Raw genomic sequence first — 26,833 nt, 5'->3', positions numbered from 1 at the left:
GGAGGGGGAGCGGTAGAATTGCAGCTTTATATTTGATGAATGATAATGATGTTAGGATTCGAAATGGTATATACAATCATGTACAAGACACTTGGAGTATACAGGTACAGCTTCCCCCCCCCCCCAAAAAAAAAAAGAGATATAAAGATCAATCTGCGTAATTGTATTGCAAGTAGAGCATGACGATTAAAAATTACCAAAAAGAGCTATTCTTGAAAAAAAAACACACACACACAAACACATCTGTTTTGTTGGATAAATGAGCCTTCACACAATAAGCACTCAAACATTATTGTAGACTCAGAGAATGATAATTGGTATAGGAACAGTAGCAAAAGAGAACTGGTTCTCGTGCAGAAAGGTAATTCCCATGGACTGATTATAGAAAGCAGGATTTGTTTTCTGCAGTTATGTCGGATGAATCCGCATTGGTAGTATAGTCACTTGATGAAGTAATGAAAGAATGGATCGACATAAAAAAGAAGAAAGAGAGAGAAAGGCATAGTCTGCGTGGTATAGTCTGCTCCAAGTCTTTACACTATATGCTTGTCCCATATAGCGAGAGATTAAAATGTTGGTGCAGGGTCGAGCGAACTTGTGATGGGTACAAAGGGGGGCAAAGGAAACGAATGAGCACTCTTGTCGGTCGGTACTCGACATACCTCGACAGAGTCAAACATACAACTCTGCACACCTGCGAAACTGACCACAGAAAAGAAATGATACAGTTGAATGTTCAATCCGCTTGCCTTTATTCTTTCTCCCTCATAATTGAGAAAGATTTTTTTTTTGTCTGCGAGAGCTTAACTTGTCGCTTTCATTGGCAGACAGACATGCGTATATTATTGTCCAACCGCCTACCATGACATAGACGAAAAGTTCGACCCTATTGCTGTTGCTTATAGTATCGAAAATTCGGGATCTGTGTTATGTCCTAACGTTCAAAAGGTCTTCAAGCGTGACATTTTTTAGCTCTTGTTAAAAGAGATTATAACGTACATTCATACATGAGCGGATCTCACGTGTAACAAGTTCAATATGTATTATCGCTGCATACAGATAATTTGAAGACAAATTGTGCATGAAAAACGAGCAGGTCATTTTACCTGCGTGCTTCAGAGGGTAATGTATGAAATTGTAATGTATTTTTCTTTGCACAAGCATTAACTGTTTCCTTTGCCGTAGCATTGTTTCCCTTTCATATATTTCTTGTTTGTTCACCTCCATTTGCCATGAGTTCGTCGCCTCAGCTATGAGTGAAAAACTTTAGCCCCAAATCATGTCAGCTGCACGTCATCTTGAAAGCTTTGCAACTAGTTAAAGTGTTTTTTTTTTTCCTGTTGTCATTTCAGAGAGCTATACGAAAATCGGATGGAAGATATGCTATGGGCTGAAAATGTTTGACAAGCATATTATTTCCAAACTTTTCCAAGATTGAATACCATTAAAAATCTTTCAATTTCGACGCGCGCCACTGTGACATTTGTTATGAAGAAAATATCGTAATAGAAACACGACAAGAACCCACATCTCCTTCCAACATGACGTCGTCCAATCGGACAATCAGTGGCGTGGACATCACCCTCGGTGCTGCCGACGAACTCCTGCGCGATCTCGATGACGCGATCGTAGAGGAACACGTTGGAAAAGTTCGCCGTGGCGGAGAGAGTTCACCCGACTCGGGCCACAGCTCTGGAAGCGAAAACGGTCGCGAAAACGACCAAGCCGAGGGACGTGCTCTGCTCAGCTACGTGGAAGAACACGTAATCGGGAAGGACACGTGGTCTCCGGGACCATTTGGAGAACGACTAGGTTAGATATTCCATTCTCTTATGAATCATGCTATCATCTGGTGTGCAGTTTGTATTCCATATTAACGGCTCGACTTTAGCGGAGGCCTGGTGGCCCGATGGTCCGGTGGTCCGGCGCCAGTAAAAATTGACGTCGAGCCACCAAAATTTCAAACAGCCCATCTTTGGGTGGCGTGACTGGGCAACTAAGATTCGAAATAGGGCCAAAATTGTTATATTTCCTTTTATTTTTTGATTTCTTTGAAAAAAAAAAGAGTAGTGTCAAGCTCTGTATTACATATTATAAGTATATATATATATATATATATATATATATACATGTATATATATATATATATGTATATGAATGTAAAATGTATTACATATGAATATCTAAATATCTAAATATATCAAAATGTATAACGAAATTGTGTGTGTGTGTGTGTGTGTGTGTGTGTGTGTGTGAATTCGTGTGTGCATGTTTGTGCGCGCGCTCGCGTTCGTTTATTTTTTGTTTAACGGATCAGGTAGACTGAATGACGCTTACGTACAGATGTAACGTACTTACGAAAAAAAAAAAAAATCGATGACCTTTATTTGCCAGAAGAGTTCAAAGTACTCGTCTAACTTACTCTGACCTGTCAGACTATGGTCAAATTTCTTTAAATCTAGAAACGCATCTTGAAGTGTTAAAGCCACCATTTAATCAGTTTCTTTTTGTTTTCCTCCCGAGAGATATTTGTCTTAATCTTGCCCGTAACGCATGAGTGACCACATTAATCCATGAAAAGCCACTACCAATACCTGTCCGTAATGGCATATGTCAGTTGTCTATTCCTGGCATCATCGTTCTCTCTCTCACTCCCTCTCTCTCTCTCTCTCTCTCTCCATCTCTCTCTCAAAAAAAAAGAAAGAAAAAGTGAACACTAAATTGGAGAACACACCTGGGCACAAACAAACACACTTACTGCTTAAACAAACTCAACTGCACGCAGGCATGGATAAAGTCGATAAATTTATACAAGCAGAGGAAATACACGAGTCATTGAATCATGCTGATCTTGGAAACAGTTTGATTGAAAGATTACTATATTATGACACAACTGCTATTATATAAGATAGGGAAACTGGATGATTATATCGCTATTACATTTCAACACCGGGATAATTACGTGATTGTCATATTGATATATTTGTATAATTACTTTTTGTTGAATTGACGCATTATTGTTTCGACCATTGATTATTTTGATTCTTCATTTCAGTGAAAAAGAAAATTCTTGGAAAGTCTTAACTAAACATGTCATCTAATGTAAATCAAGTTAATGATCACGAGGAGTGATTCAACACGGATATTTCATGACTTCCGTCCTGTCCCGTTTCACAAGGGTTGTATGTGACTAGCGAGGGTGACGTAGGGGAGGGAATCGAAAAGACTGCAGGCTTATGCATGAAAGCTGAAACAGTGACGTACACAGTTATTACGTCACGATTCGGTCAGTATACAGCGGTCAGCATGAAAAATTTACACAACAAGTGCATCTGCACAAATTATTTTAGTTGTCTCGTTCGCGATTATATTCCAGGACATTTTTGTGCAAAATTTAAAACCAGCCTAACCAGTGCTAACCGTAGCTTATGCCCTTCTAGGGTAAAGTTCTTGTGTGTGTGTGTGTGTGTGTGTGTGTGCGTTTTTTTTTTTTTCATGGGATGTCGATAGGCTTTTACACAGAATGACTAGTCTATACTATGTTAATAGCCGTGACTGGAGTGCGTGGCTTAAGGAAGGTACTATAGTAGTTCCATTTCGTTCGATTCTGGAGAATGGAACGTTCCGCTCGACGCCCAAAGATTAACAGATTAGTGTCAGTTACCTTTTCATAGAGAAAGAGACAGGAAGAAGGGAGGGAGGATGAGGAAGGAGGGGTAAGGGAGGGGTGAGGGAGGGGTGAGGCGATACTTTGTCTGGTAGAACTTAGAATACCAAGAATAATAGAGGATTACTTAAAACGATACCTGATTAAGAGGATGTCGTAACAATGAGACGTAATCGAAAACGGTTTGCAGGTAGACATAAGATCAACTCAAGGGTGACAAAGGTTCAATACAGGGTAAGGGGACGCTGCTCCCGTGTCATTTTCTTTAATAGTTTAATTCTATTAGCGTAACCTGCTAACTTCAATGCAGCTTGACTCGTGTTGCCAAAACAAGTGCCAGACATGGACCCAAAGGATATTTCATGGCTCGGAAAACTTTAAGATGAGTTTGTAAAAAACCTCAACGCCAAATAGTGTGAATAGTCCAGGATATAGTACCTATCAAAGAAAAGCGTCGTGGTCCAGCGTTAATCAGCTTATACTACCGACAAAACTCTATTCCAAAATCAGATTTCCATCCTGTATACCGCTTTGACAGCATCCGTTCGAATATCCAAAAGACAACATAAGAAAAAAGAACAAAACGAACACTGAGCAAGAAAATGCAACTTGGCAGTCCTTGATTGATTTTAGTGATGTTTGATGACGTTTGTTTTAAAGGGATTGTACAGTTTTGGTTGAGATTGGGCTTGAGGTTACCATTGTTTTTTATCATGATTTTTTTTTTCAAAATTGAGATAATGAGAAATCTCTTATGAAATAATATGAGAGAGCATGTTATTCTAAGAGGAATTCAAAGTTCATTTAATAAAAATTGATTTTGAAATGGCTAAGATATCCCGAACAAAGCGATCCTAATAAAAGGTGGGACCCACTTTTTATTAGGATCGCTTTGTTTTACTTTGTTTTGGATATCTCAGCCACTTCACGTTCAAAACGATTTCCCTCAGATAAATTTTGAATTCCTCTTAGAATTGTATGTATTTCAGCATTTCATGATGTGGTTTCTAATCATATCGCTAAAATTTAAAAGCTGAATTCTTCCTTTAACCAATAGTATATCATCCCTTTAAGGTTGTTTTCTCGTGCTAGTCTTTTGTTTTTGTGTCATTCTTTCACACAAATTTACATGAAGGACTCGGTGTTTCTAAGTATGTTTTGTCCTTTTTTTATGCTGTGTGAGATCTGTAGGCCTACTTTCGATTAACTTCTATATTGATACAAACGCAAGGCAATGAATACCCTTTGCCTATATTCTTGTAAATATATGTATATTATAAACATAAAGTAATAATGGAAACAAATAATGAGAAGACTGACAGCAAACGAATGATTTATTAGTGACAACTTTAAGCAAAGAAGGAGGAGCAATATGGCGGCGGGTAGAGCGACACGTGCTGTGACAGTGCTCTGAGGAAATTTCATATCATGCCCTGATTTACGCCATTTCAAGTAATTAACATATAATCATATAGTCAGACTATCATTTTGGATCCTCTTGGTTCAAACATGGACTCTGGTTCAGTCTCCAACAGCCCAGTGAAGAAAAAGTTGAAAACTGACAGTGGAAATATGGTCGGCGTGGCCGAAGGTACGGAAATCGACAATGACGCTCCCCGGTGGTTTAAGGCGTACGAGGCTAGGCAAATCGCCCGTTTTGAGCAACTTACTGCTCAGTGCGCGGATACTCATGGCGTGCTGCAACACAACATAGACGAAGTAAGTGCCAAAGTTGATAGTCTGTCGGTGGCTTTAGCCAAGGCTGAGGACCGAATTGACGATCTAGAAAATAGATCTAGGAGAAATAACATTGTAATTTACAACCTACCCGAAGGGGATAAGGAGGAGAATAACACCACGCAAGTAGTGAAGCAGTTTCTTCAGATCGCCAAAGTTGATGTCGACATTGATAGATGCACTTCAAGAGTACACCGAACGCCCACCTATCGTAGCAACAGGCATGATGCACAACAGAGACCCAGGCCAGTGCATGTTGGATTCAACCACTACAGGGATAAAGAAAGAGTGAAAAGGGAGTTGATCCGCTTCGTGTCGAGCAAAGAAGAAAGGGAGAGGAAGATCTTCATCAGTGATGATCTGTCAAAGCGTGTTTTGGAGCGAAGAAAAGCTCAGATGTCATCCTTCAAAGCGCTCAGGGAAAAGGGTCTGAAACCCTTTTTCATTTTTCCCGCTATACTGAAAGCCAAGGACTCTAGTGGACGGATCATAACACCATCAGACCCACCAGCTGTTGCAGATCAGAAGCAATCAAAATAAGATACCAACAAGACTCCTCGTTGGATTTCAAATAGCGATGAAGAATCAAGAGTACATCATGGTTTTATTTGTGTCCGTGATAGTGATTTTTAACAGATCATTGGATATAAATGTAAAAAAATCTGTCACCCAAATATGAACGGGATCAAACAAGAGGATCATATTGTCACAGCTTTGTACAATATTTTGGATCGTATCATAAAATGTTATGACTATTCCATGTTTGCTTTTAAGTTTGTTTGTTTTCATAAGTATGTTTGTTTTTAAATATGCTTGTTTTAATGTCTGACTATAGTAACTGGATAAAGGGCATGAAAAAGATGTTGCCCACAAACACCAAGCCAGAGAAGTGTGCATTGTGCAGGTCCGTGGTTTGATTTGAGGCCTGCATTTTTCATCTTGCACCACATTTTGCTCAGTTTGTTCTTTCATGATTACACCAATGCTCGGTTTTAGTTCGTTTTTCTTTTATTGTTTTTTACTTAATTTTTTCTTTTTGTTTGGCAGACATTGCATAATCTATTTTCAAGGCAACCTAGAAATGTATTATATATTATATATATTTTGTTTGGCTTTGAGTATTGTACACTTTCCTTTATGGGCTCGGCCCTTTTGTTTTGCCATATATGTTTTAATGGTATTATTAATAGATGTTTTTTAATGTATATAAAACTACATTCGTTCAATTGTCGAGGGTTGCAGGATTATGTGAAAAGGAGAAAGATTTTTCATTACTTTCGCTCTCTTAATTGTGATATTTTGTTTCTCCAAGAAACGCATTGCAGTAGAGAGGATGAAAAATTGTGGCACTCTCAATGGGGTGAACATGCCTTTTTTGCTTCATTTACCTCCAATAGCCGTGGGGTAGCAATCCTTATTAGGAATTCAATAAATCTTAAGGTGAAATCCATTTTTAGAGATCCCAATGGTAGATTTTTAATTTTGAACTCCACTCTCAATGAATTCCCCCTAACTCTTGTAAATGTATATGCTCCTAACAATGACGATTCTGAGTTTTTACTTCATTTGTTTGCTGAAATTAATAAACTTGATGTTTTTTCCCTGTTAGTAGCTGGTGATTTTAATACTGTTCTTGGCCCTCTTGATTACCAAGGTTCTAGGAATAAACATTCTAATATAAAAGCAAGTGAAATGCTTTCTGCATTGATGGACGAATTTGGTTTGTGTGATATCTGGAGACTTTTTAATCCTAATTTGAAAAAATATACAAGACACCAAAAAACACCTCAAGTCTTATCTAGGTTGGATTTTATTTTAGTCTCAGATAACTTTGTAAATAACTGTAAAGAAACTAAAATTTTGCCTGGAATTAATTCTGATCATTCAACTGTTTCTGTTTGTTTCAATGATAATCAGCCTCCCAGAGGCAGAGGATATTGGAAACTGAATACGTATTATTTATATTATGATACAGATTTTATTAATTTAATAAAGGAAAAAATTAAGGATTTTAAGATCATTCATAAAGACTCCCAATGTGATTCTAATATATTGTGGGATTCTTTAAAATGTTTCATCACTGGGGTCGCTATTGAATATTCTGCACGAAAAAAAAAGGATAGAAATAAAGAGAAAAATGAATTATTAGAAAGTATTGATAAGATTAAATCAAAACTGTCAAACAACTCTGTTTTACCTGACGACCCTTTGTACTCACAATTTGAAGAATTGGAAGATAAATTGGATAAAATTTTTGATTTCGAAACAAAAGGACTAATAATAAGATCAAGGGTGAGATGGTTAGAAGAAGGTGAAAAAAGTAACAAATATTTTTGTAACTTGGAAAATAGATCTTGGCAAAAGAAAAATATAAATAAATTGAAAGATAATGATAATAATGTGATTACAGATTCCAAAGATATTCTGAATAATATTTATGAATTTTACAGTAAGTTATATTCAGTTCCTAATACTGATTTTGATAATGAAGCATGTGAAACATATTTGAATAATATTTCCATACCTCTCTTACATGAGGATGACAAACAGTTATTGGAGGCTCCCCTTACCAAAAATGAAATATTTAATGTGGTCAAGTCCATGAAAAAGAATAAAACCCCGGGGTTAGATGGATTGCCTATTGAGTTTTACATTGTTTTTTGGAGTGATATTTGTGATATGCTTGTAAATTCCTTTAATTTCTCTCTGCAAAATGGTTTAATGTCAGCCTCCCAAAGGAATGGTATAATAACCCTTCTTCCCAAAAAAGATAAAGACCCCCTGTTAGTAAAAAATTACAGACCTATTACTCTTTTGACTACTGATTATAAAATTCTAGCCAAATGCATAGCCAACCGATTGAAACGTTGTCTGGATTATCTCATTCATGTGGACCAATCTGGTTTCTTGCAAGGGAGAAATATTGGGCACAACATCCGTTTTATTTTAGATATTATTGAATATGCTGAAGCTTATGACATTCCTGGTTCAATTATTTTGCTTGATATTGAGAAGGCATTTGATAGTGTTTCCCATGATTTCTTATTTAAAATCCTTGAAAAATTCAATTTTGGTCATAAATTTATTGATTCTATTAAAACCTTGTATTCAGCTCGTCAAAGTTATGTAATAAATAATGGGTTTTTATCCAGTCGTATTTTTATGAAGAGAGGAATTTTTCAAGGGTGCCCAATTTCACCTTATCTCTTTCTTCTCGTAATTGAGATTATGGCACTGTCCGTACGACAAAATGACCTAATAAGAGGTATCTCATTTGTAGATGAAGAAGCCAAAATTTCTCTTTTTGCAGATGACTCTGTCTGTTTTATTGATGGGTCTAATATTTCTTTTTCTCAGTTATTTGAAACTCTATCCAATTTTGGCCAGTACTCTGGATGTAAACTTAATTTTAGTAAAACGGAGGCTATATGGATTGGCGCAAAAAAAGGATCTTTGGATTTCCCATTCACCAGTCATGGTGTATCCTGGCAAAAGTCAGAATTTAATTGTTTGGGTGTTAGATTTTCTTTGAATGTTCACCGTATGTTTGATTTAAATTTTAATAGTAAGTTGAACAGAATTGAGCAAACATTAAACTGTTGGCGAATGAGGAATCTTTCTCTAATAGGTAAAGTGTGTGTTGTTAAAACTTTGGTATTACCACAATTGATATTTCTATTTTCTGTGCTTTGTATTAGAATCCCTCGTTCCTTTTTCCAAAAGTTAAATACAATCTTTTTTAGATTCATCTGGAATGGAGGCAAGGACAGAGTCCAGAGACAGATTGTGTGTAATAATTATGCTGAAGGTGGTTTAAAAATGATCGATCCTTTATCTTTTGCCAATGCCCAAAAGTTGGTTTGGGTAAAACACCTCCTTGATGTAAATTTTGTTGCCCCTTGGAAATCTATTGAATTATCCTTTTTGCAAAAATTTAATGCTGAAATTTCATTTTTGTGGAACTCCTTTGCTCCAGAAAATATTCTTAATTCACTTGGCAGTACACAACTTGCAGAATCTCTCCGTGCATGGTATATATATCGAGAAGTAGCTACTGTAGAGTTTTATGGCCATAAATTTTCAGATTTAAGTGCATGTCAGTGTCTTTGGTTTAACCGGCTTATTCGTTCAAAATCTAAATCATGTTTATTTTATGAATCCTGGTTCGATAATAATATTCTTACCATGTCGGATTTATTCAACCCTCCTTTAACAGGTCATAAATTATTCGAAGAATTAGTTTTAGATTTTGGCATTCCCTTGAGTGATAGAAGAAAATTTAATTTCTTGATAAAAAATATACCTGAAAAATGGATTAGGAATTTTGACAAAGATATTTTTGGAGTTCATGAAACTATAGTTCAAAAGCTTTTAAGCACAAAGAAAGTTCCAAAGAATGCATATGATATTTTAATAGGCTCCCATGTTCCAGATAAGAGATATCAGTATTGGGGTGATAAAATACCCGTGCCTGTTAACTTAGACTGGGAGAAAATACATATTTCTAATTATTTTTGTACCATTGACACAAAATTGAGATCATTTTATTTTAAAATCTTTCATAAGGCAATTGCTTTAAATCATTTTCTTTATAAAATTAATAGAAGAGATTCTCCAAAATGTTCATTGTGTGATACTGGGGACGAAACAATGATTCATTTATTTTGTGAATGTGATAAAGTCATTTTAATCTGGCAAGGGGTTTTGGATGTAATCTCACAGAAATGTGAGAATGTTTGTAATGTAACCAATTTTGAAAAATTATTTGGCATTTGTAGTGATAAATTTGTTACGTATTTGTTTTTGCTTGTAAAATACTACATTTATATTTGCAAGTTTAATAACAGTCTCCCCAATTTTACTGCATTTAAATGCTTTGTTAGGAAACAGAAAGAAGTTGAATACTTCTCTGCTAAAAAAAGAAACAAATTGCCCGTGCACTTTAAGAAATGGCGATTTGATTTATAATTTTCCCTCACTTTTTCTTTCTTTCTATCTCATCAAATTTGTATATGCGAGCCATATTTTATTTTGGATGATGGGTTTTGAGATATTTTACTTTGTTGTTTATTTTGAGTGATGCGATGTACATGTATGCATTACACTTTATATTGTAGTTCAATGCCTGCTCCTTTTGCTCATTTATACAATTGTATTCATCCCTACACTTGTACTAAATGATTTATTGCCTGTGCTGATATACTTCTGCAACCCTCGACAAAAGTGGTGTACACTGCCACTCTTCCTTTATTTTTTTCCTTGTTAAGATCTTGTTTATGCTATGTACCTGTAATACCATAATTATAAAGTATAAGTACAATGCTCAGTGTTATACTGCATATTCACATACTATAGTACCTTTAATTCATTTATTCTTCCAAGGGCGAGCTCCCCGATTAATTATGACATCTTGACTCACAAGGCCTTTGCGAGCAAATAACAATCTGCTTTTAAAATGTCCTTTGAATTCTTAACCTTCCAATGGAATAATACATCTATATACGATTGTACATGTACGTATTTTGGAATGATTGGATGGGGGAGATCGGGTGGCGGAGCGATTCCCTTTATAACAGTGATTTCGAGTGTTGTTTCGGGATGCAATGGAGGTTGAATATACATGTATGTTAAATGTGTATGGGGGTGAGAGAGAGAGGAGGGGAGAGAGAGGGGGAAGGGGGAGAGAGTTTGTTTCAGGTGGCTGCGTTAGCTAAGAAAAGTTGATCTGGTGGTGTAAACTCTATTATGTAGATCGCTCCGCTGGTCGACCTTCAGACTCCAATCGCCTTCAGTACATCAAAGGAATGCCAGATGGTTGCGCACATCAAAGGATGTTTTGTAATTTATTGGGGTCAAATGAAGTGCAGGGCCAAAATACCAAACTGGAAGTTAAACATAAGACATAATGTGAATACCTTAGCTTCTCTTCCTGTGTTTCGGAGCTCAGCTCTTGAATAATACATGCATTTTATCTTTGTTCTGCCCTTTATTATTATTATTGTTATTATTTCTTCTTTTATTTTTGTGATTTGTATGCTAATCTTGTAAAATCATTTGTAAATGTGATTCCTCATTGATTTTTTGAATAAAAACAAAATTAAAAAAAAAAAAAAACTTTAAGCAAAGAAAATGTCTTTGAGAAAAGAAAGAAAAAATATATACATAAAGTGCATGTGTACGTGTATCTGTATGAGTGTGTGTATGTGTGTAGGCGTATGTGTGTGTATGTGTGTGTATGTGTGTGTGTGTGTGTATGTGTGTCTACATATATGTAAGTATATGTATGTATGTATATGTTGCATACAATGTATGGTTAAAGTATAAACGTATCATACCCTACATTGCTTTACCGGTTTGCAGCCAATATGTAAAACATTACGTAAGTTTTAGTTTCTTCCTTTCCAACCTCAATCAGTGAAATCTGTGTTTCTTTTATCCGCCTATTACAAGTTCTTTGACTGAATTGCTTATAGACAGACATGAGAATTGAATATGTTGGTGATGATCATCTTTATTTAATATTATGTCTTTAAAAACTAGTGTGACAATGTTCGTCAGAATCGGGGACTCCATTTTATAATCTATATCGTGTATAATTCCCATCACAAGAACTCATTTCAGTTGAAATTGCCTATGTTTATGAGCATGATGTTGCCATACACACAGAACAGGTGTCTTAGTTGTAGTCATGGTGAATAGCCAGGGTATATAACAATCGTTCCTTTTTCTCGTTACTAATGGAGATATCACGTCAGTCGACATGAAAAAGAACTAGAGGGTACGTAAAATTCGGGGTTTCACGTCACGACTCGGGTCCTGAGAAAATTTGAGAAAAAAAAAAAGGTTACAACAAAATGAGATAGATGTAAGAAAGAATACCATTCTATATGATCCCTATAGTTATGCTGTTTGACTCCTGATTAATGTTAACACGCTGCGTGATATTCGAATCGATTATGACGTACGAGTGATGTTTGGTATCGAGTTGTTGGTACGTGTTGTTTGTGCGTGTGTGTGTGTGTGTGTCTATACAATGAATGCACAATAATGTTAGTCAATGCTTGGTGACCATCTATCTTCTTGGCGCTTTTCTTTCTGCCACTGACATTTCGGCTCACCTTGATTGATCAGAAACTTTTTCCTATAGTTTTTTAGTATGAAAGCTTGAGAGTTCGATTGTGATTTAATGCAAACACACACGATCAGTTTAGAGTCAAGTGCAAATAACATTTCTCGTCTGACTGACGACCCCCATTATCATTCTGGGAGAATCTCACTTTTGGAATCAAAAAGCCATTTTGTTGATGTTGTTGTTTCTTCTCTCTTTTTCTTTTGCACCAGTGGTCTACTGTGACTATACGGCGTCGGGGAGGTAAGAACAATATCCCCTATATAAATAGTGGTGTATACAAGGAATCAATAGAGTGGGGGCGGGGGAGGGGATGAAGACGAATTTGACATGAAGGCCTATATATTTGACAATGCAGTTTTGTCGCAAAAGAAATTACAATTGGCGAGTGTTCTGGATGATTCCTTTGTAGAATGATCATGTAGAGTGGATTTTATTCTGGTAAAAGATGAGGGATGCAATCGTTGACAAGTTGGAGGTATCGCGAACGCAAAATTTGTCTTCCGTTTGTATTGAATTATGAGACTTTTATACCAGTGGCCCTAAACAGACTGGCGGAATATACGTATGTGCGGAAAGCTTATCATTATTGACTATAGCATTTACTGAGAAGAGAGTTCATGTATTCAACAAGAAAGGAACAGTCAGATATGTTATCCATAATGGCAGAAGTATGTGTGTGTGTGTGTGTGTGTGTGTGAGAAACAAATCAAACAACCTACCACATATGGCTATATTCAAATCATGGGGAAATTATCATGCACGTCTGCGGTTGAACTTATACCATTACTGTCAAATTAAGAATGTATTATCCATAGAATGCTATCAAGGAACAATGCGACGTCATTTTCTCATAGGGCTCATCAGATACATAAGTCTTTGACCTACCTGTATGAACATTTCCGAATGCAAAACATCATGAAAGATTTTCAACGATTCCGTCTGACCGTCAGTACAACAACCTGCGATCCAACATTCATGCTGACTCTGCTTAAAGATAAATAACAAAAATATAGAAATAAACTCAAACAGATATTAGTGGAGAACCTATGATGTGACAAAGATTCTACCAATCGTCTCATACTTAGTCAAAAGGTAATTCATTTTCACACTTTGAACGAGCCTGCACACAAAAAGCGCCAATATCAAATTGAAAATCTCATGACGGCTTTTGGGATCAACGTCATTTTTTTTTACCACATATGATAAGGATTTGCGTTGCCTCGCAGCACGCAGCTCAAAATCATGACATAAACATACGAAATATTTGTGCCAAAATTTAGGTAGAAGTGGCAGTGTCTTAATTCCGGTTTTGTTTTTTTGTTTTTGTTATTATTTTAGACCGCTGTCTTTCATTGAGGATTACATCAAAGACCACGTCCAACCCTTGTATGCCAACACGCACACCACTACGGGACTCATGGCACGACAGACCACCAAATTTCGGCACGAGGCAAGGTAGGCAATATAGGGAGTGGACGCTTTTCTTCCGAATGTTTTACATCTCTACTGCTTATCACTGGTTATTCTGTCTTCTGTTTTGTTGATCTCCGGTATTACAACTTGGGTGAATGAATATGCCATTCAATAAAAAAAAAAAGACTTGCGAGTATATTGGGATAAAAAATAGAAGAGTCAAATTCGTTTTTATTGTCTATTTTTAATTTTTTATCTCGAAAACCTGACAGATATTAACTATCATAAAGTCGTAACAACACAGAGATGCGAAATCGATATTGGTAGATTCAAGACAGTTCGAGAATGAATAGTGGTAGCATTCAATTATGAAATAAACGCAAAACATATCAATGCTAGACTTTTTTTTTATCTCGGAAAAATTTATCGGGTAAACACACACAAAATCTTCAAACTTTTCTTAACTCTCTCTTAAAACCAATCAAACAATCTCGCTGCCCTTTGCGAAAATGTTTGTTTGTTTATTGACTCGTGAAAAAAAAATGTTTGTAAATAATCTTAAAGAGACATCATCAAGAAGTGCGTGAACGCCACCGACGAGGACGCTCTCATCTTCACCGGTAGCGGGACGACGGGTGCCGTCAACAAACTCGTCTCCGCGCTCATGCTCAAGGGCGCCCGAGCCAAGAAAACGGTAAGGAGGATCGGTCGATATTCCTTCCATTCTGATGAGGGACTTATTGTTGCACATTCTACTCAGAGCGTTTTGTTTTCTTCAATCATTGTCTTGCTAGAGTACACAGATATCAAGTTGTTGTTTTTTTTTTCGCTTAAAATTCTAATATCTTGCGTGAGTACTCTTACGAGGACGCAATAGCCCCATTGGCAATGGAGTGAAAATTTGAGTTACATTGTTGTCAGCAGGTCTTCAAAGTTCCATTTCAGATCACAAGGAGGAATGTACGAGGATATTCGTCTCGAGTACTACAACAAGATCTGTCGTACAAGTACACAAGGAACGCATTTTACGTTCATACCTAGATGAATTACAGTTCTTGTTCAAGTTATTGACGGCCTAGAAAAATATTTGCCCAAGGCGAGATTTTGACGTCGACATAATAAATCCCATTTCAACCAATTCCCTCTTTGTGTTGTTGATTTTTTTTTTTCAATATGATTTTTCAGTTATGGAAAAGTTACGCTTTTTATAGAAAGACTGAACAGAGAAAAAAAAAAGTGCACCTGCTTCTGAACAAAACTCATTAAATAAAAACACCCCACCGTCAGCTTCGGTGTAAACATTTCTGTCCGTTGAAAAAAAAGGGTCAAGTTCTAACAAAGAACTGACAGGTTCGGGAAGTTCTGCAAAGACGCAGTGTGAATGCTCTACTTCAATTGTATGGGGGGAAAAATTCCGATGTCCCCATTTTCAATAAGAAGACGTATATATTATATATGAATGAACAAATAGAGCATTGTGTGATGCGTGAGGCAATCACTGTGGAGAGGATTTAAATTACCTCTATATCAAAAAATTCAGAACATGACGACGGCAGAATAGAAGCGAGAAAAAAAAGAAAGAAAAGACAGACAAAGACATGAAGACAGACAGACAGACAGACAGATAGAGATAACAAGATAGATAGATAGATAAATAGATAGATAGATAGATAGATAGATAGATAGAGAGAGAGAGAGAGAAAGAGAAAGAGAGAGAAAGAGTCGGACGAACAGACAGACAGACAGACAGACAGACAGACAGACAGACAGACGTACAGAAGTAGGGTTCGCTTATAGCAATTGATTCCACGACAAGATCTTAACCTATCGCATACTATTATCCAGGATTTTTTTTTAAAAATGACGATACTCGAGTCAACTATTTTGCCTGAATCGTTCAGATATGATACTTGTGATGTCTATGTTCCTAATATTACAGGTGGTGTTTGTTGGACCCTATGAACACCACTCCAACATTCTACCTTGGAAGGAGTCTGGGGCAAAAGTAAGCATTTTTTAGTTTGCTTGTAAGTTGGTGATTTTTCGGGGGACATTTTTATCTGATAGGGAAAGAAGGGGAAGGGAAGGGGTATGCCTTATGCCATTTTGGTTGCTTGATAACAGCTTGATGCTTTCTCACCCAACGTGTATTGATGAGTGAGTTTTATGAAGGCGGTTTTTAAATCAATTTCAAGGGTATGAGAGGTTTTGCAAATGACGCGTCCTTATACAGTGCTGTTTCTTCCTTCACCTTAGAAAAAGCTATATTTATTTATTTATTTATTTTCTTTTTCGCGAATTGCTTTACTTTCTTACTTTATTTTATCTTCATACGCTTATCTTTTTTTAAACTAATATTTCTTCATAGATTGTCAGGATTCGAGACGACGATCAAGGATTGGTAAACACCAGAATCCTGGAACAACAGTTAGTGGTGAGTTAATGAGTCACATTTTTATTAACACGCTCGAAATAACGATGTTTAAGGTTAAAATGACTACTGAACACACTTGAAGATTAACCCTACATGAAAAAAATATGGACAATCTGGGAATGCTCAACAACACCAAACCTAAAACAATGACTCCTTCCTCTGGTAAGGGTACGCAACACAGAGAAGGGGATTAAGGCCTGACATAAAATAGTCGAAGGCTATTTTTACTTTAAGCGCATGAACGCTTGACTTGATCCATGCAGGCTACAAAGGGCTGGTCGGTCCCACGGAGACCATTCAAAGGTAAAAGCGCATCGATGTGTTCCATTGTGAATTATTAAAAGGGTCTGGATACTTCATCCCCATTTATAGAGCTCAAAGCAGGCTTTAACATTGGGCTCATTGAGGGCAAGGTCATCAACACACACTCCTCTTGATCAAGCTGGCTATCTTTTAGAACGACACCTTGATCCACCTTTAAAAAAGCCAACAAAAAGAAAAACTTGACGCTTTGAAAATCTCCGCCTAGTTTGAAAGAAAGAAAAAAAAAGAGAAGATTATCGCAGAGTAGGTATACTGAACAGAAAGTGACAGTGTGCTCTTTGTTTACGCTCCCTAAATTTTGGAGAAAAAGACATGCTGACTCACCTTTATCGTTTTAGTTCCTTCATCGTTCATTCTTCCACCATTATCGAATTTCAGCAAATCTCTTGCAGAGGATACTCCTTTATATCTGAGAAATTATTTGTGTTCTCTGCATGCCTGACTGTCCGGTGCCTATATCCTCGGAGAACATTAGTTTACATCAATTCATTATACCAGCTATTATCAGTTATTGACCTTAATTTTCATACCTTTACAACTTGAATTCACCAATAAACTTTCATTTGCAGTTGCATTATAAAATGATAACAAACCTGGATAAACACCATCAAAGAGAATCATTCTCAGTAAGAGCATTTTTACACCATTTGCTAAATGACACTAAATAAAAAGATAACAGCCCTGTAAGTATAAGTAAGTATAGGTATATACTCTTTGGTATCATCTTTCCAGTTACATCAGAAGAAGGGTTGCCTGCTCGTCGGTTGCTTCTCAGCAGCATCGAATGTCACTGGGATCATCTCCGACACTCACGCCGTGGCGGCGCTGTTACACAAATATGGCGCCCTCTCCTTCTGGGACTACGCTACTGCAGGTTTGGACACACTGTTTTTGTTTCTTGTCTTTTTTTTTATTTCTTTGTAGAATTATGTATCCTAAAGAAACTATTGCATATGATGCGCTCGTATATAACGAAATTCTTGTTATATCGGAGTAAGAATTCAGGTCCCCAAATTATTGTCTCCATATTTTTATAAACCTTATTACAACGAAATGAAATTCATATATAACGAGAAAAAAAACCCAAACAAACAGACAAAACAACAACTGTCGGTCCCGAGCACTTTGTTATAACAGGAGTGGCCTGTATATATACATTAATACATCATTCATTCTCAGATAACTGCGAAATTAAGTTTGAGTATTGTCTACTGAGTATTCTCTCCTCCCTCCCCCCCCCCCCCCTTCTCTCGTCAACTTTTAGGTCCATACATGAGGATAGACATGAATCCGGAAAACAGTGGGTAAGTTCTTTGAAAGCATTAGACTTTAGTAGCGAAAAGAACTTAGAATGAATTACCATAAAGGAAACGATATTTGAATTTTGATCCTGAATATTTCATTTTTTTTTTAAATTCTAAGTCACCTCTGTAGACATAAAAAGTTTCTGCCATGCTATAAATTATCTTATGTCAAGTCTGTATTCAAAGAGGGGATATCCACACACCTCCTGATGTCAAGCAAAAAGTAAAACTAAAATATAGATTGGAATCTTAAAAGTAAGACAACTGTTGCTCACAATCAGGTATATTTGATCACATCAACGTACTGAACGTTTACGATTCGATGTCACGGTTTCATGAGTAATGATAATAATAATTTAAAAAAAAATGTTCTCTCTTAGTCTTAGTGAGGTGTATACAGCTATTGCAATCTCCAAAATATGCTCATTCATGTCGCTGGAAAAGCCCCAGAACTTTGCTCATTGTACTGTGAATCTGATGAAATTTGGTTTTCGGTTAAATAATGATCAACTGAACCTGTGAATTGCTCGCAGTTTGATTCGTGGTGATATACTCATACTGGATGTTTACTGTTTCCTCCGAGCAGTATCGAAGGGGACTGCAGTAAGGACGCCGTCTATCTGTCACCCCATAAGTTCGTCGGCGGAGTTGGCACGCCCGGTAAGCAAAGAGTTTGCATACAAGAATGTAATTTTATTCGATATTCACCTTTCGACATCCGAATCTATAGGAATTTGGATTACAGACTGACTGACCAAGTGATTCATTCCACATTAAGGAACAGTGCTAAAATATAGAAAGTGTGATGAGTTGGTGTGCTAGTGGCAAAAAAAAAAGTGACTCCAATGAAGATATGAAGATTTGAGCCACATTCATTACTATTAAGTCACACTTAGCACTAGGTTTTATGATTACTTTATAACAGTGTAACATGCCAGATATTTATTGCGTCTTTGTTTGTTTGTTTGTTTGTTTGTTTGTATTTTCAATGTCTTGGATTGCGTTGTTTATGCATGTTCCATATTAAAAGACTGATCTTGTTTTGGCGATCAAACGATACTGGAAACTTTATCGAGAAAAACTCTCATACGTTTAATTTCAATCATTAGTTAAGGAAATCAGCTTTTTTCTTGAGCATGTAGATCTGCATGAGCGGCATTTCTTAATATTGAAAGATAGTGTTGTTAGTGTAAAAACTTTCACAATTTTTTTTTAATGCTGACTTTTGTTTTCAGAACTTTTCTTGTATGAACCCGATCAAGAGTCTCCTTTTAAAAAGCGTAGTTACATAATGATATGATCATTTCTACGTGGTTTCTGGAATTATAATGGGTATTTTAGATATTGCTAGCTGACATTTTCTACCATGACATTATAATATGCGTCTTGGGTCAATAAAAACGATTACATTGTTATTGCTCCACTGCAGGTGTGCTGCTGGCAAAGAAGAAGCTGTTTGTTAATCCTGTGCCACACTCTGTCGGGGGAGGCACGGTGCTCTATGTAAGTCGACGACTATTCGGCAACAATGTCGAAAATCCAATCTACATCCACGCATCTGAGATGTGACGGGACGATTCTTATCTTTCCCATGCACTGAACTTAGCTTGTCTCACCTAAAAGGACAGCTGAGATCCCCTGAGCATTCGTGTCGTGAAGATTAATTTCAACTCTGAAATCTTTCTTCTTCATTTCAAAATCAAATGTGCATAAATCGAAGCAATTGCAATAAAGCTTTCTACAACCAGACATGTGTAAAACGTTAGGCGTGACAAAGATGAAACAAAAGAAGAGAGATGAAAAATCAGGGATGACGATGAAATTGGGCTGAATTGACTCGCGAGTTTTGTGATCTTCATTATCTGATGGTGATTGGTATTGAGGTGATGGTATGTGAGATGATGGCATTTTGACCGATAATGTTTTTCTTAACGCTGCCATAAATGCGATATTGTGTAATACCGCCACGTCAAACACAGGGAGAGTGACATCATTATATCCCAAAATGATGTGTCCTCTTCGTGCAGGTTACCAGGGAAACCCATCACTACTTGCCCAACATCGAAGACAGGGAGGAGGGTGGGACGCCAGCTATCGTCGAATCTATCCGCGCAGGCCTCACCTTCAAGCTGAAACACGTGAGATGAAATTTTGTTGTTGTTGTTGTTGTTGTTGTCGTCGTCGTTGTTGTCGTCGTCGTCGTCGTCGTTGTTGTTGTTGTTGTTAATATGTGGCTCGAAGGAACCAGCTTCATCTTACATGGAATTCACAGATAAAAGCCATGCCTCTCTTTCTTACAAATCCGAGCCAAGGCATGTGGCCCTACAGGACAGTTTTACTAGTTTATTGACATCTTTCTCAAGTTACTGTTTCTACATGTTTTGAGTAAAGCACAGCCCTGCATGTTGATATAATGTTTGTCATTATGCATCAGAATCTGTAGCACCAGTTTTGCAAGGAAATGTGGCTTATAGTTACTAGCATAGTACAGAATCCTTCCACATTCCTGCAATATTTGATATTGATAATAAATCTACTGTTTTGAAACATTTTGAAATTATGCAGGCCATTGGTACAGACCTGATAGAGGAACGAGAACATGAGCTGACAAAGTAAGTACACGTGTCTTGCTAAGTGCAATTTCGCTCACTTTCTTTCCCCTTCCTAAATTTCATGTGGTTATGCGATAATTATATCATTGGGAATTGGAATCGACTTCAATAACTGCGAAGGCAACATTTCTCTCACGAACTGCCGGTGACTCAGCAAACAGCAATACGTTAAACCTTTTTATTGTAAAACAGTTCGTTATTCCGAAGGTTCGACGGTAGGCATCTATTTTTTTTTCTCGAGATAACCATTTTTTTTTTCATATTCGGATAACTAACCTTCGGAATAACGAACCTTAATATGTTCATTATCGAGTTAACGAACCTTTGAAATAACGAGCCTTGTTATATTTACAGAACTACAAACCTCCGAAACAACGAACTTTCGGAGTAGCGTCACAAAAATGTTTGGATTAACGAATCCTTTTTCACTTCGGATTAACGAACATCTAAGTTTAGGGAATTTGTGTGTTTCCGAATAACAAACCTTCGGAATAAGGTCACCAATGTTCGAATAAACGAACTTCTTTTCACTTGGGATTAACGAACATCTATGTATAGGGAATTCGTGTGTCTCGGAGTAACGAACCTCATTTCATTTTCGGATTAATGAACCTTCGGAATAACAAACATCACCAGACCAGTTATCACGAGCGGCGGCAACAAGCGTTTACTAGTACTTTATAGTTTTGTCAGTTTTATCGATTGATTTACGTTATCCTATAAACAGGAAGGCGTTCCTGAAATGGAAGCTAAATCCTAGCTTCATCTTCTTGGGGAGTACGCGGGCCGAGCGGCTACCCATCTTCTCCTTCCTCATCATCCACCTGAAGACCGGCAAGATGCTACATCACAACTTCATAGCCGTCCTCCTCAACGACCTCTACGGCATCCAGGCCAGGGGCGGGTGCGCATGCGCGGGGCCGTACGCTCAGGTGAGTCACGTTGTGGAAAATGATGAGCAGCTGGTATGATAGCAGAGATTTCAACTCTGAACATCTCCTCAACGGGAGACTCTATCACCTGTACCATATTCCAAACTGCACATTCAATTTATAAGATGATTTTAATGTGTGTGAAGTGTACGTCACAAGCACGAAGTACCTTACGATCTGATCTGATGTAGGTTATGATAGATGAATATCACTCTCGGTTGATGATTACGCTAACTTCCCATCGAGTTACCACACTAAAATGTATAAATCACTGAAATAGAATTTTAAGGTAACTTTGTTATCCTCCTTGTTATTATTTGTGTGCAGTATATAGAAAAATGAAAATCTCCCTAATGTGTGTTCCATGATATAAGGATTGAGATGTCACAGCGTTGGGGGGAAGACTTGATAAAATTGTCTCATTTCTTTATTTCTTTCAGGATCTCCTTGGCATTGATGAGGATCTGGCTGCAAAGTTCATCTATTTTCTCAAAGAAGACAGGTTGGTGGCTCTAAATATTGTAGGGGACAGCTTCTTCTATAACTTAATTTGTTGTCCGGTGGCTTGTTGCCAAGATAAAACAGAGATTTGTCTTTGATGATATGGTGACGATATTGAATAGAAGTTCTTACCAACATTTTATCCGAGAGTATTCCTTTTCGAGAAGTATATTTCTTTTAGAGGTTTAAATCCCATGAAGAGTTTAGAAGCTGACAAGATAATCAATTTTCAAGGAGACAAAGTGCAAACTTGCACTTAGCCTTTTGATTTCTTCTTTTTTGAAAGAATTAAGGTCATCTCTAAGGTTATACACAGCAAGCCTATTTTGCGATCTGAGGGGAACTCATTTGTGAACGGTTTATATGCTTCTCTGGAGATTTCGTCCCTGAATAAAGTTCAGTTATTGTGGTCTTTTTCATACAGTGAGTTTGAAACACCTGAAATTAAGAAATCAAGAAAGATGCTCCAATCGCTGAAAACGACAGCCGAGCCGCTGGAAATCATGAAGTGAGTATCACGTAATAGTTGGAGTCATTTAATGCAAGTATTTGTACATCAGTTAAGTGTCTCTAACGTTGAATTGAAACTGATATATTTTTGATCGATTTCAGAAATCAATTTTACGTCACTGACATGTGAAGTTGTTCACAGCGCAGACAGTATACTATTACTCTCTGTTACCTATACACAAGACAATTTATCAAGTTTAGCTTGTTGAGGACATCTTAATGCGTATCTTCGCAACGTCACGGAAATACGCCAAAGCATTGAAAAATGAAAATAGCAAAAAGAAATATATCCGTCAGCTTTACCGGGCACCTCACTCATCATTCTTATAAGCAGTTCATAATGCTTCTATGGATTGAATGTGAGTATTATATTTTTTCTTCGATCAAAAAAACAAAAGCAAATCAAAACCCAAACTATTGGGCACAATCTGCCAAGATAAGCTACCACGTCAGAGTGTATGAGAAGCGAGTGAAGAAAAGATAATTAGCCTCTGAGAAAAGATAAGCAAACTTTAAATTTCTGTCTGCCCCCTCCTCTCTTTTTCTCTCTTTCTATGGCAACAGACCAGGATTTATCCGACTGAATCTGCCGTTCTTTTTCTCGGATGCCGTCGTCGATTACGTCCTCGAAGCCGTTGATGCGATAGGACGACATGGCTGGAAGATGCTGTCCCAGGTAACAAAAAACCCTTATGATGAGAATAATGATAATGCCAATGATGACGATATGATCATAATCAACGTGTTGATACTGCTACTACTAGAAGGGGGTGGGAGTACCTTCTTCAGTGCAATCGCTACTCTTCCTAAGGAGTCTTAAACATTGTCAAGTACTCTTCCTTCTGAGGAACACAAAAAAACAATGTGGACAAGACACCACATTCTTGGATGTGCGAATTGGCCAGGAACCGAACGCAGGTAGAGTCGAGAGCACTTGTCTTTATACCATGATCTAACCAAAATGTGAAATAGGCTGGTCTTTCGACAGGCCGTCATCATGTGGTCATCAGTCAGCTTTGTCACGTGATTATACAATTTATACTCATAGGTGTTTTACGTTGGAGAATGCCAAATCGCTGAGATTTTGCCACTGTAATTTTGTCTTCGGTGCTTCCCCGTCAGTACTCGTGCGATCCGAAAACGGCCAACTGGAGATTCGTGGGTTCGGAGGATCTCGGCATCAACTCGGAACAGAGCGACAGTTTGCACAGCGCTATCTTCAGCCAGGGCTCCTTCAACGCCCCTCCGTGTCCCTTCACACGGAGTTCCCAAACCTCGAGTAATGACGTCTTTCAGGTACCCCACTCTTGTCTGATTCGCTCTGGTTAAATTCAAACTGATTTATTGTTTCTACATTTTAGAAATAACTATACAGCATTAAAGCTTAGTATTAAGATAGGGCAGCCGAAAGAAAACATCAGGTATATAGGCTACGTTAATAACACCCCAGCTGGTTAGCGCTTAACGCATTTTTAATAGAAAAAGATTACAAGGGTTCACGTATACGCCTTAACTTCACGCAGACACCGATGGTAAAAATGAAAGAGATCGTACTTATGATAAGTCTTATGCGATTATAGCAGCATCAAATAGGTAATTGTGCAAAATCAAACGAGTTTACGTTGTATGTAAAAAGTTACTTGACAAACATAGTCCAGCAGCTTCGAGTTACGTTTACGTTTTTGGCATTGCCATTGCAGACTGCCCTTTCGGATGCTGAGCGAATCTTCGAGAAAGTCGTGGAAAAGAAGGAGGTAAAAACTATTAATTATCATTTACACATTATTATAATATTTCATTCTTCACAGGATCTAAGTTCACCGATGTGTTCGAGAATACAAAATAATGGTCTCCTTAGTTTCCCTTTGATCACTTTAAGATCATGTATTGCCCTATGACATGCTTAGATTTGGGGATTTTAAGAAACACTCGTAATTAAATCAGGGTATATTGAATCATAAGCTAACACAATTAATGATAATACGGTATCTTATCTTCCTGAGCACATTTATAAGTTTGGTATATGCTTATACGGCAAAATACAATTTGAACACATTTTATATGAAACGTCATTTGCGTCTCTTTGAATTCAAACAAATTAAGAATAATTCAAATATATTGAATGCAATGATTTAAGTAACATCTGGTTCTGAGAATAATTATATAAATAGGACAACATTATCTACATCCTATGGAAAAGTTCCCCTGAGTCTAGATATTGAGTAACATACAATAATTTTTAAGATGAATGAATGTTAGTTTTAACTGAAATGCAATAATATTGTTTTTATCAACGATCAACCCGCACTGATGCCAGATGTTTTGGGACTATTACTTTGTAGTTTTCAGCCGACGCCTTACATGATTCTGCCGGAGAGGGCGTAAGTGACCCAGATCTGATTTGGTTCATGCAACCTCACGAAGCTGCTCACCACATCCTCCACCCGGATGCCCCCGCCGTCGAACTCCGTCCAAAAACCGCAGTCAGCCGTGCGGATGGTTGGATCAGTGAATCACGACCGACTACGGCAGCTGATGCTCGCAGACACATGAGCAAGGCTCCGTTCATTCCTAAGAAATACGCCAGGGGGATAAAACAGAGGCTACGCAGCGCCAAAATCCAGGATGCGACACAACAAGTCGAGGCGCAGCAGCAAAGGGGATGTGTAATCTTGTAAGAGCAGAAGATGGACATTCACTGAAGACGGAGATTAACCTCAAAGACACAATCATTCGACTGCAAATACAAGGTGAAATGAAGAAGCATCTCTGTGACAGACTGAACGAAAAAGAGAAATTATGATCAAAACACGTGTGATCATACAGGGGAATATCAATTAACTATCCAAAGTGTCGACCGATACCGGATGAGCCGCGGAGCATCAACATGGGGACCCGAGATGTAATTGGTCGTGTGAACTTGTAGTAAAGTTGTCGCAGCTTGCCTTGATATAATCACTTGATATGGGTAGCTAGATAAGCTGTTTTAGAAATGATTTCGACAGAGTTTTTAAGAGTTAACGGAGTCTTAGCTTGAACATCGATGCGCGCTATTCAATATTATTATCTGTGTCTTTCCCCCTCAGACGAACTTTCTTAGAACTTGCAAATTCTTTTGAAGAAGAGCTTCCGTTTCTACAAAAGTTTTCAGTGTCGCGTAGTCAATATGTGAAAGGAGTGGTTATTTATGTCACAATTGCTTACTGCTGAAAGTGTAATGTATGCAATATCCGAAATTGTTTTATGCGTAAATTTCAACATCAATTATTTTATAAACTTTTAACTTATTAACGTATTTATATGAAAGTCACTATGTCACGATAAAATCAACTATAGGCTTATCATTCTCAATCAATTCACTTAGTTGCTGAGTTGAAAATGAGAACTGTGCTCGTACTTAGGAACTGCGTTCATTGCAATATATTTCTTCAGACAGAAATGCAATGAGTATATTAGTATAGTTATTAATTAGTCGGGCTCTCAGCAGAGCAGTGTGTGACTGAAAAGACTATATTGGATTATGAAACTTTATCAGTTTTGTTAACATCTGCATGTATCTAAATATTCATGAAATTATACTATAAACGCTATAAATTTGAAAATGAATCATGATAATTATCCGAAACAGGGTTAACTAATCCTATCATGTATGTGTGAGTGTGTGTGTGTGTGTGTGTGTGTGTATGTGTGTGGTTCAATCTTCTCCTATTATACACTTTCAATTCAATTTGAAATTGAAATTGAATTGAAAGCGTATATAGGAGAAGATTGCACCACACACACACACACACACCACACACACACACACACCATTCTTTCAACAACTTATATTCAATTTATTTTAAACACATATCATGCAAGACAGTAAATCAAACCGGTACTATCAGTGCACAATGCAGTAACGAAATTGCATATGTGGTCACACCAGACAAAGATACTTCTTTTCAGTTAGGGCCTATACTATTTCTCAAACAGTTAAACTGAAAATTAAGTAACTTGTAATCAGAGCCCATGTTTCTATTGTTTGATTGATAACAATCAGATAAAATGAATAGAGTGAAACAATATCAGGCAATGTTAGAGAATAATGAAAGCAATTCAACGAGCAAGTTTACTCCCACACAACTCTCCTTATATAGCTGCCCTCCTAACCCTGTACCTCTATAACCTTGCCTGTCCCCTCCACCATCCCGTCTTCCGCCAAGTCCACCCTTGTGTCCGCCCTCCTTCCCCTCACATATCTGTATACTCTTGTTCAACATCGTTG

At 37.3% G+C, this 26,833-nt stretch overlaps 1 protein-coding gene across 1 annotated transcript; it reads left to right on the top strand.

Annotated features, from left to right (window-relative positions):
* Positions 1-1,541: 1,541 nt before the first annotated feature.
* On the top strand, positions 1,542-25,244 carry LOC139741885 (probable cysteine desulfurase). Its single transcript, XM_071652460.1, has 19 exons — positions 1,542-1,812; positions 12,746-12,776; positions 13,875-13,991; positions 14,514-14,643; positions 15,889-15,954; positions 16,318-16,383; positions 17,440-17,581; positions 17,972-18,011; positions 18,598-18,671; positions 19,441-19,514; positions 20,039-20,149; positions 20,577-20,623; positions 21,351-21,555; positions 21,996-22,057; positions 22,481-22,564; positions 23,131-23,242; positions 23,689-23,862; positions 24,267-24,320; positions 24,909-25,244. Exons 1-19 carry the CDS (start codon positions 1,542-1,544, stop codon positions 25,242-25,244), a joined length of 2,196 nt encoding a protein of 731 aa, XP_071508561.1.
* The last annotated feature ends 1,589 nt before the right edge of the window (positions 25,245-26,833 follow it).

This window comes from Diadema antillarum, unplaced genomic scaffold, assembly GCF_040938485.1.
Source record: "Diadema antillarum isolate AM-2024a unplaced genomic scaffold, OU_Dant_1.0 seq00000961_RagTag, whole genome shotgun sequence".
In the NCBI taxonomy this organism is placed as follows: domain Eukaryota; kingdom Metazoa; phylum Echinodermata; class Echinoidea; order Diadematoida; family Diadematidae; genus Diadema; species Diadema antillarum.
This window is presented reverse-complemented; position numbering and strand designations above follow the sequence as displayed.

Bases quoted from the DNA above. Each gene is read 5' to 3' on its own strand.
- LOC139741885 (XM_071652460.1), top strand. From the start codon at position 1,542: ATGACGTCGTCCAATCGGACAATCAGTGGCGTGGACATCACCCTCGGT. The intron at 12,777-13,874 runs GTAAGAACAATA...TTATTATTTTAG, and splicing joins GACTATACGGCGTCGGGGAG to ACCGCTGTCTTTCATTGAGG. The intron at 23,243-23,688 runs GTAACAAAAAAC...CTTCCCCGTCAG, and splicing joins GCTGGAAGATGCTGTCCCAG to TACTCGTGCGATCCGAAAAC.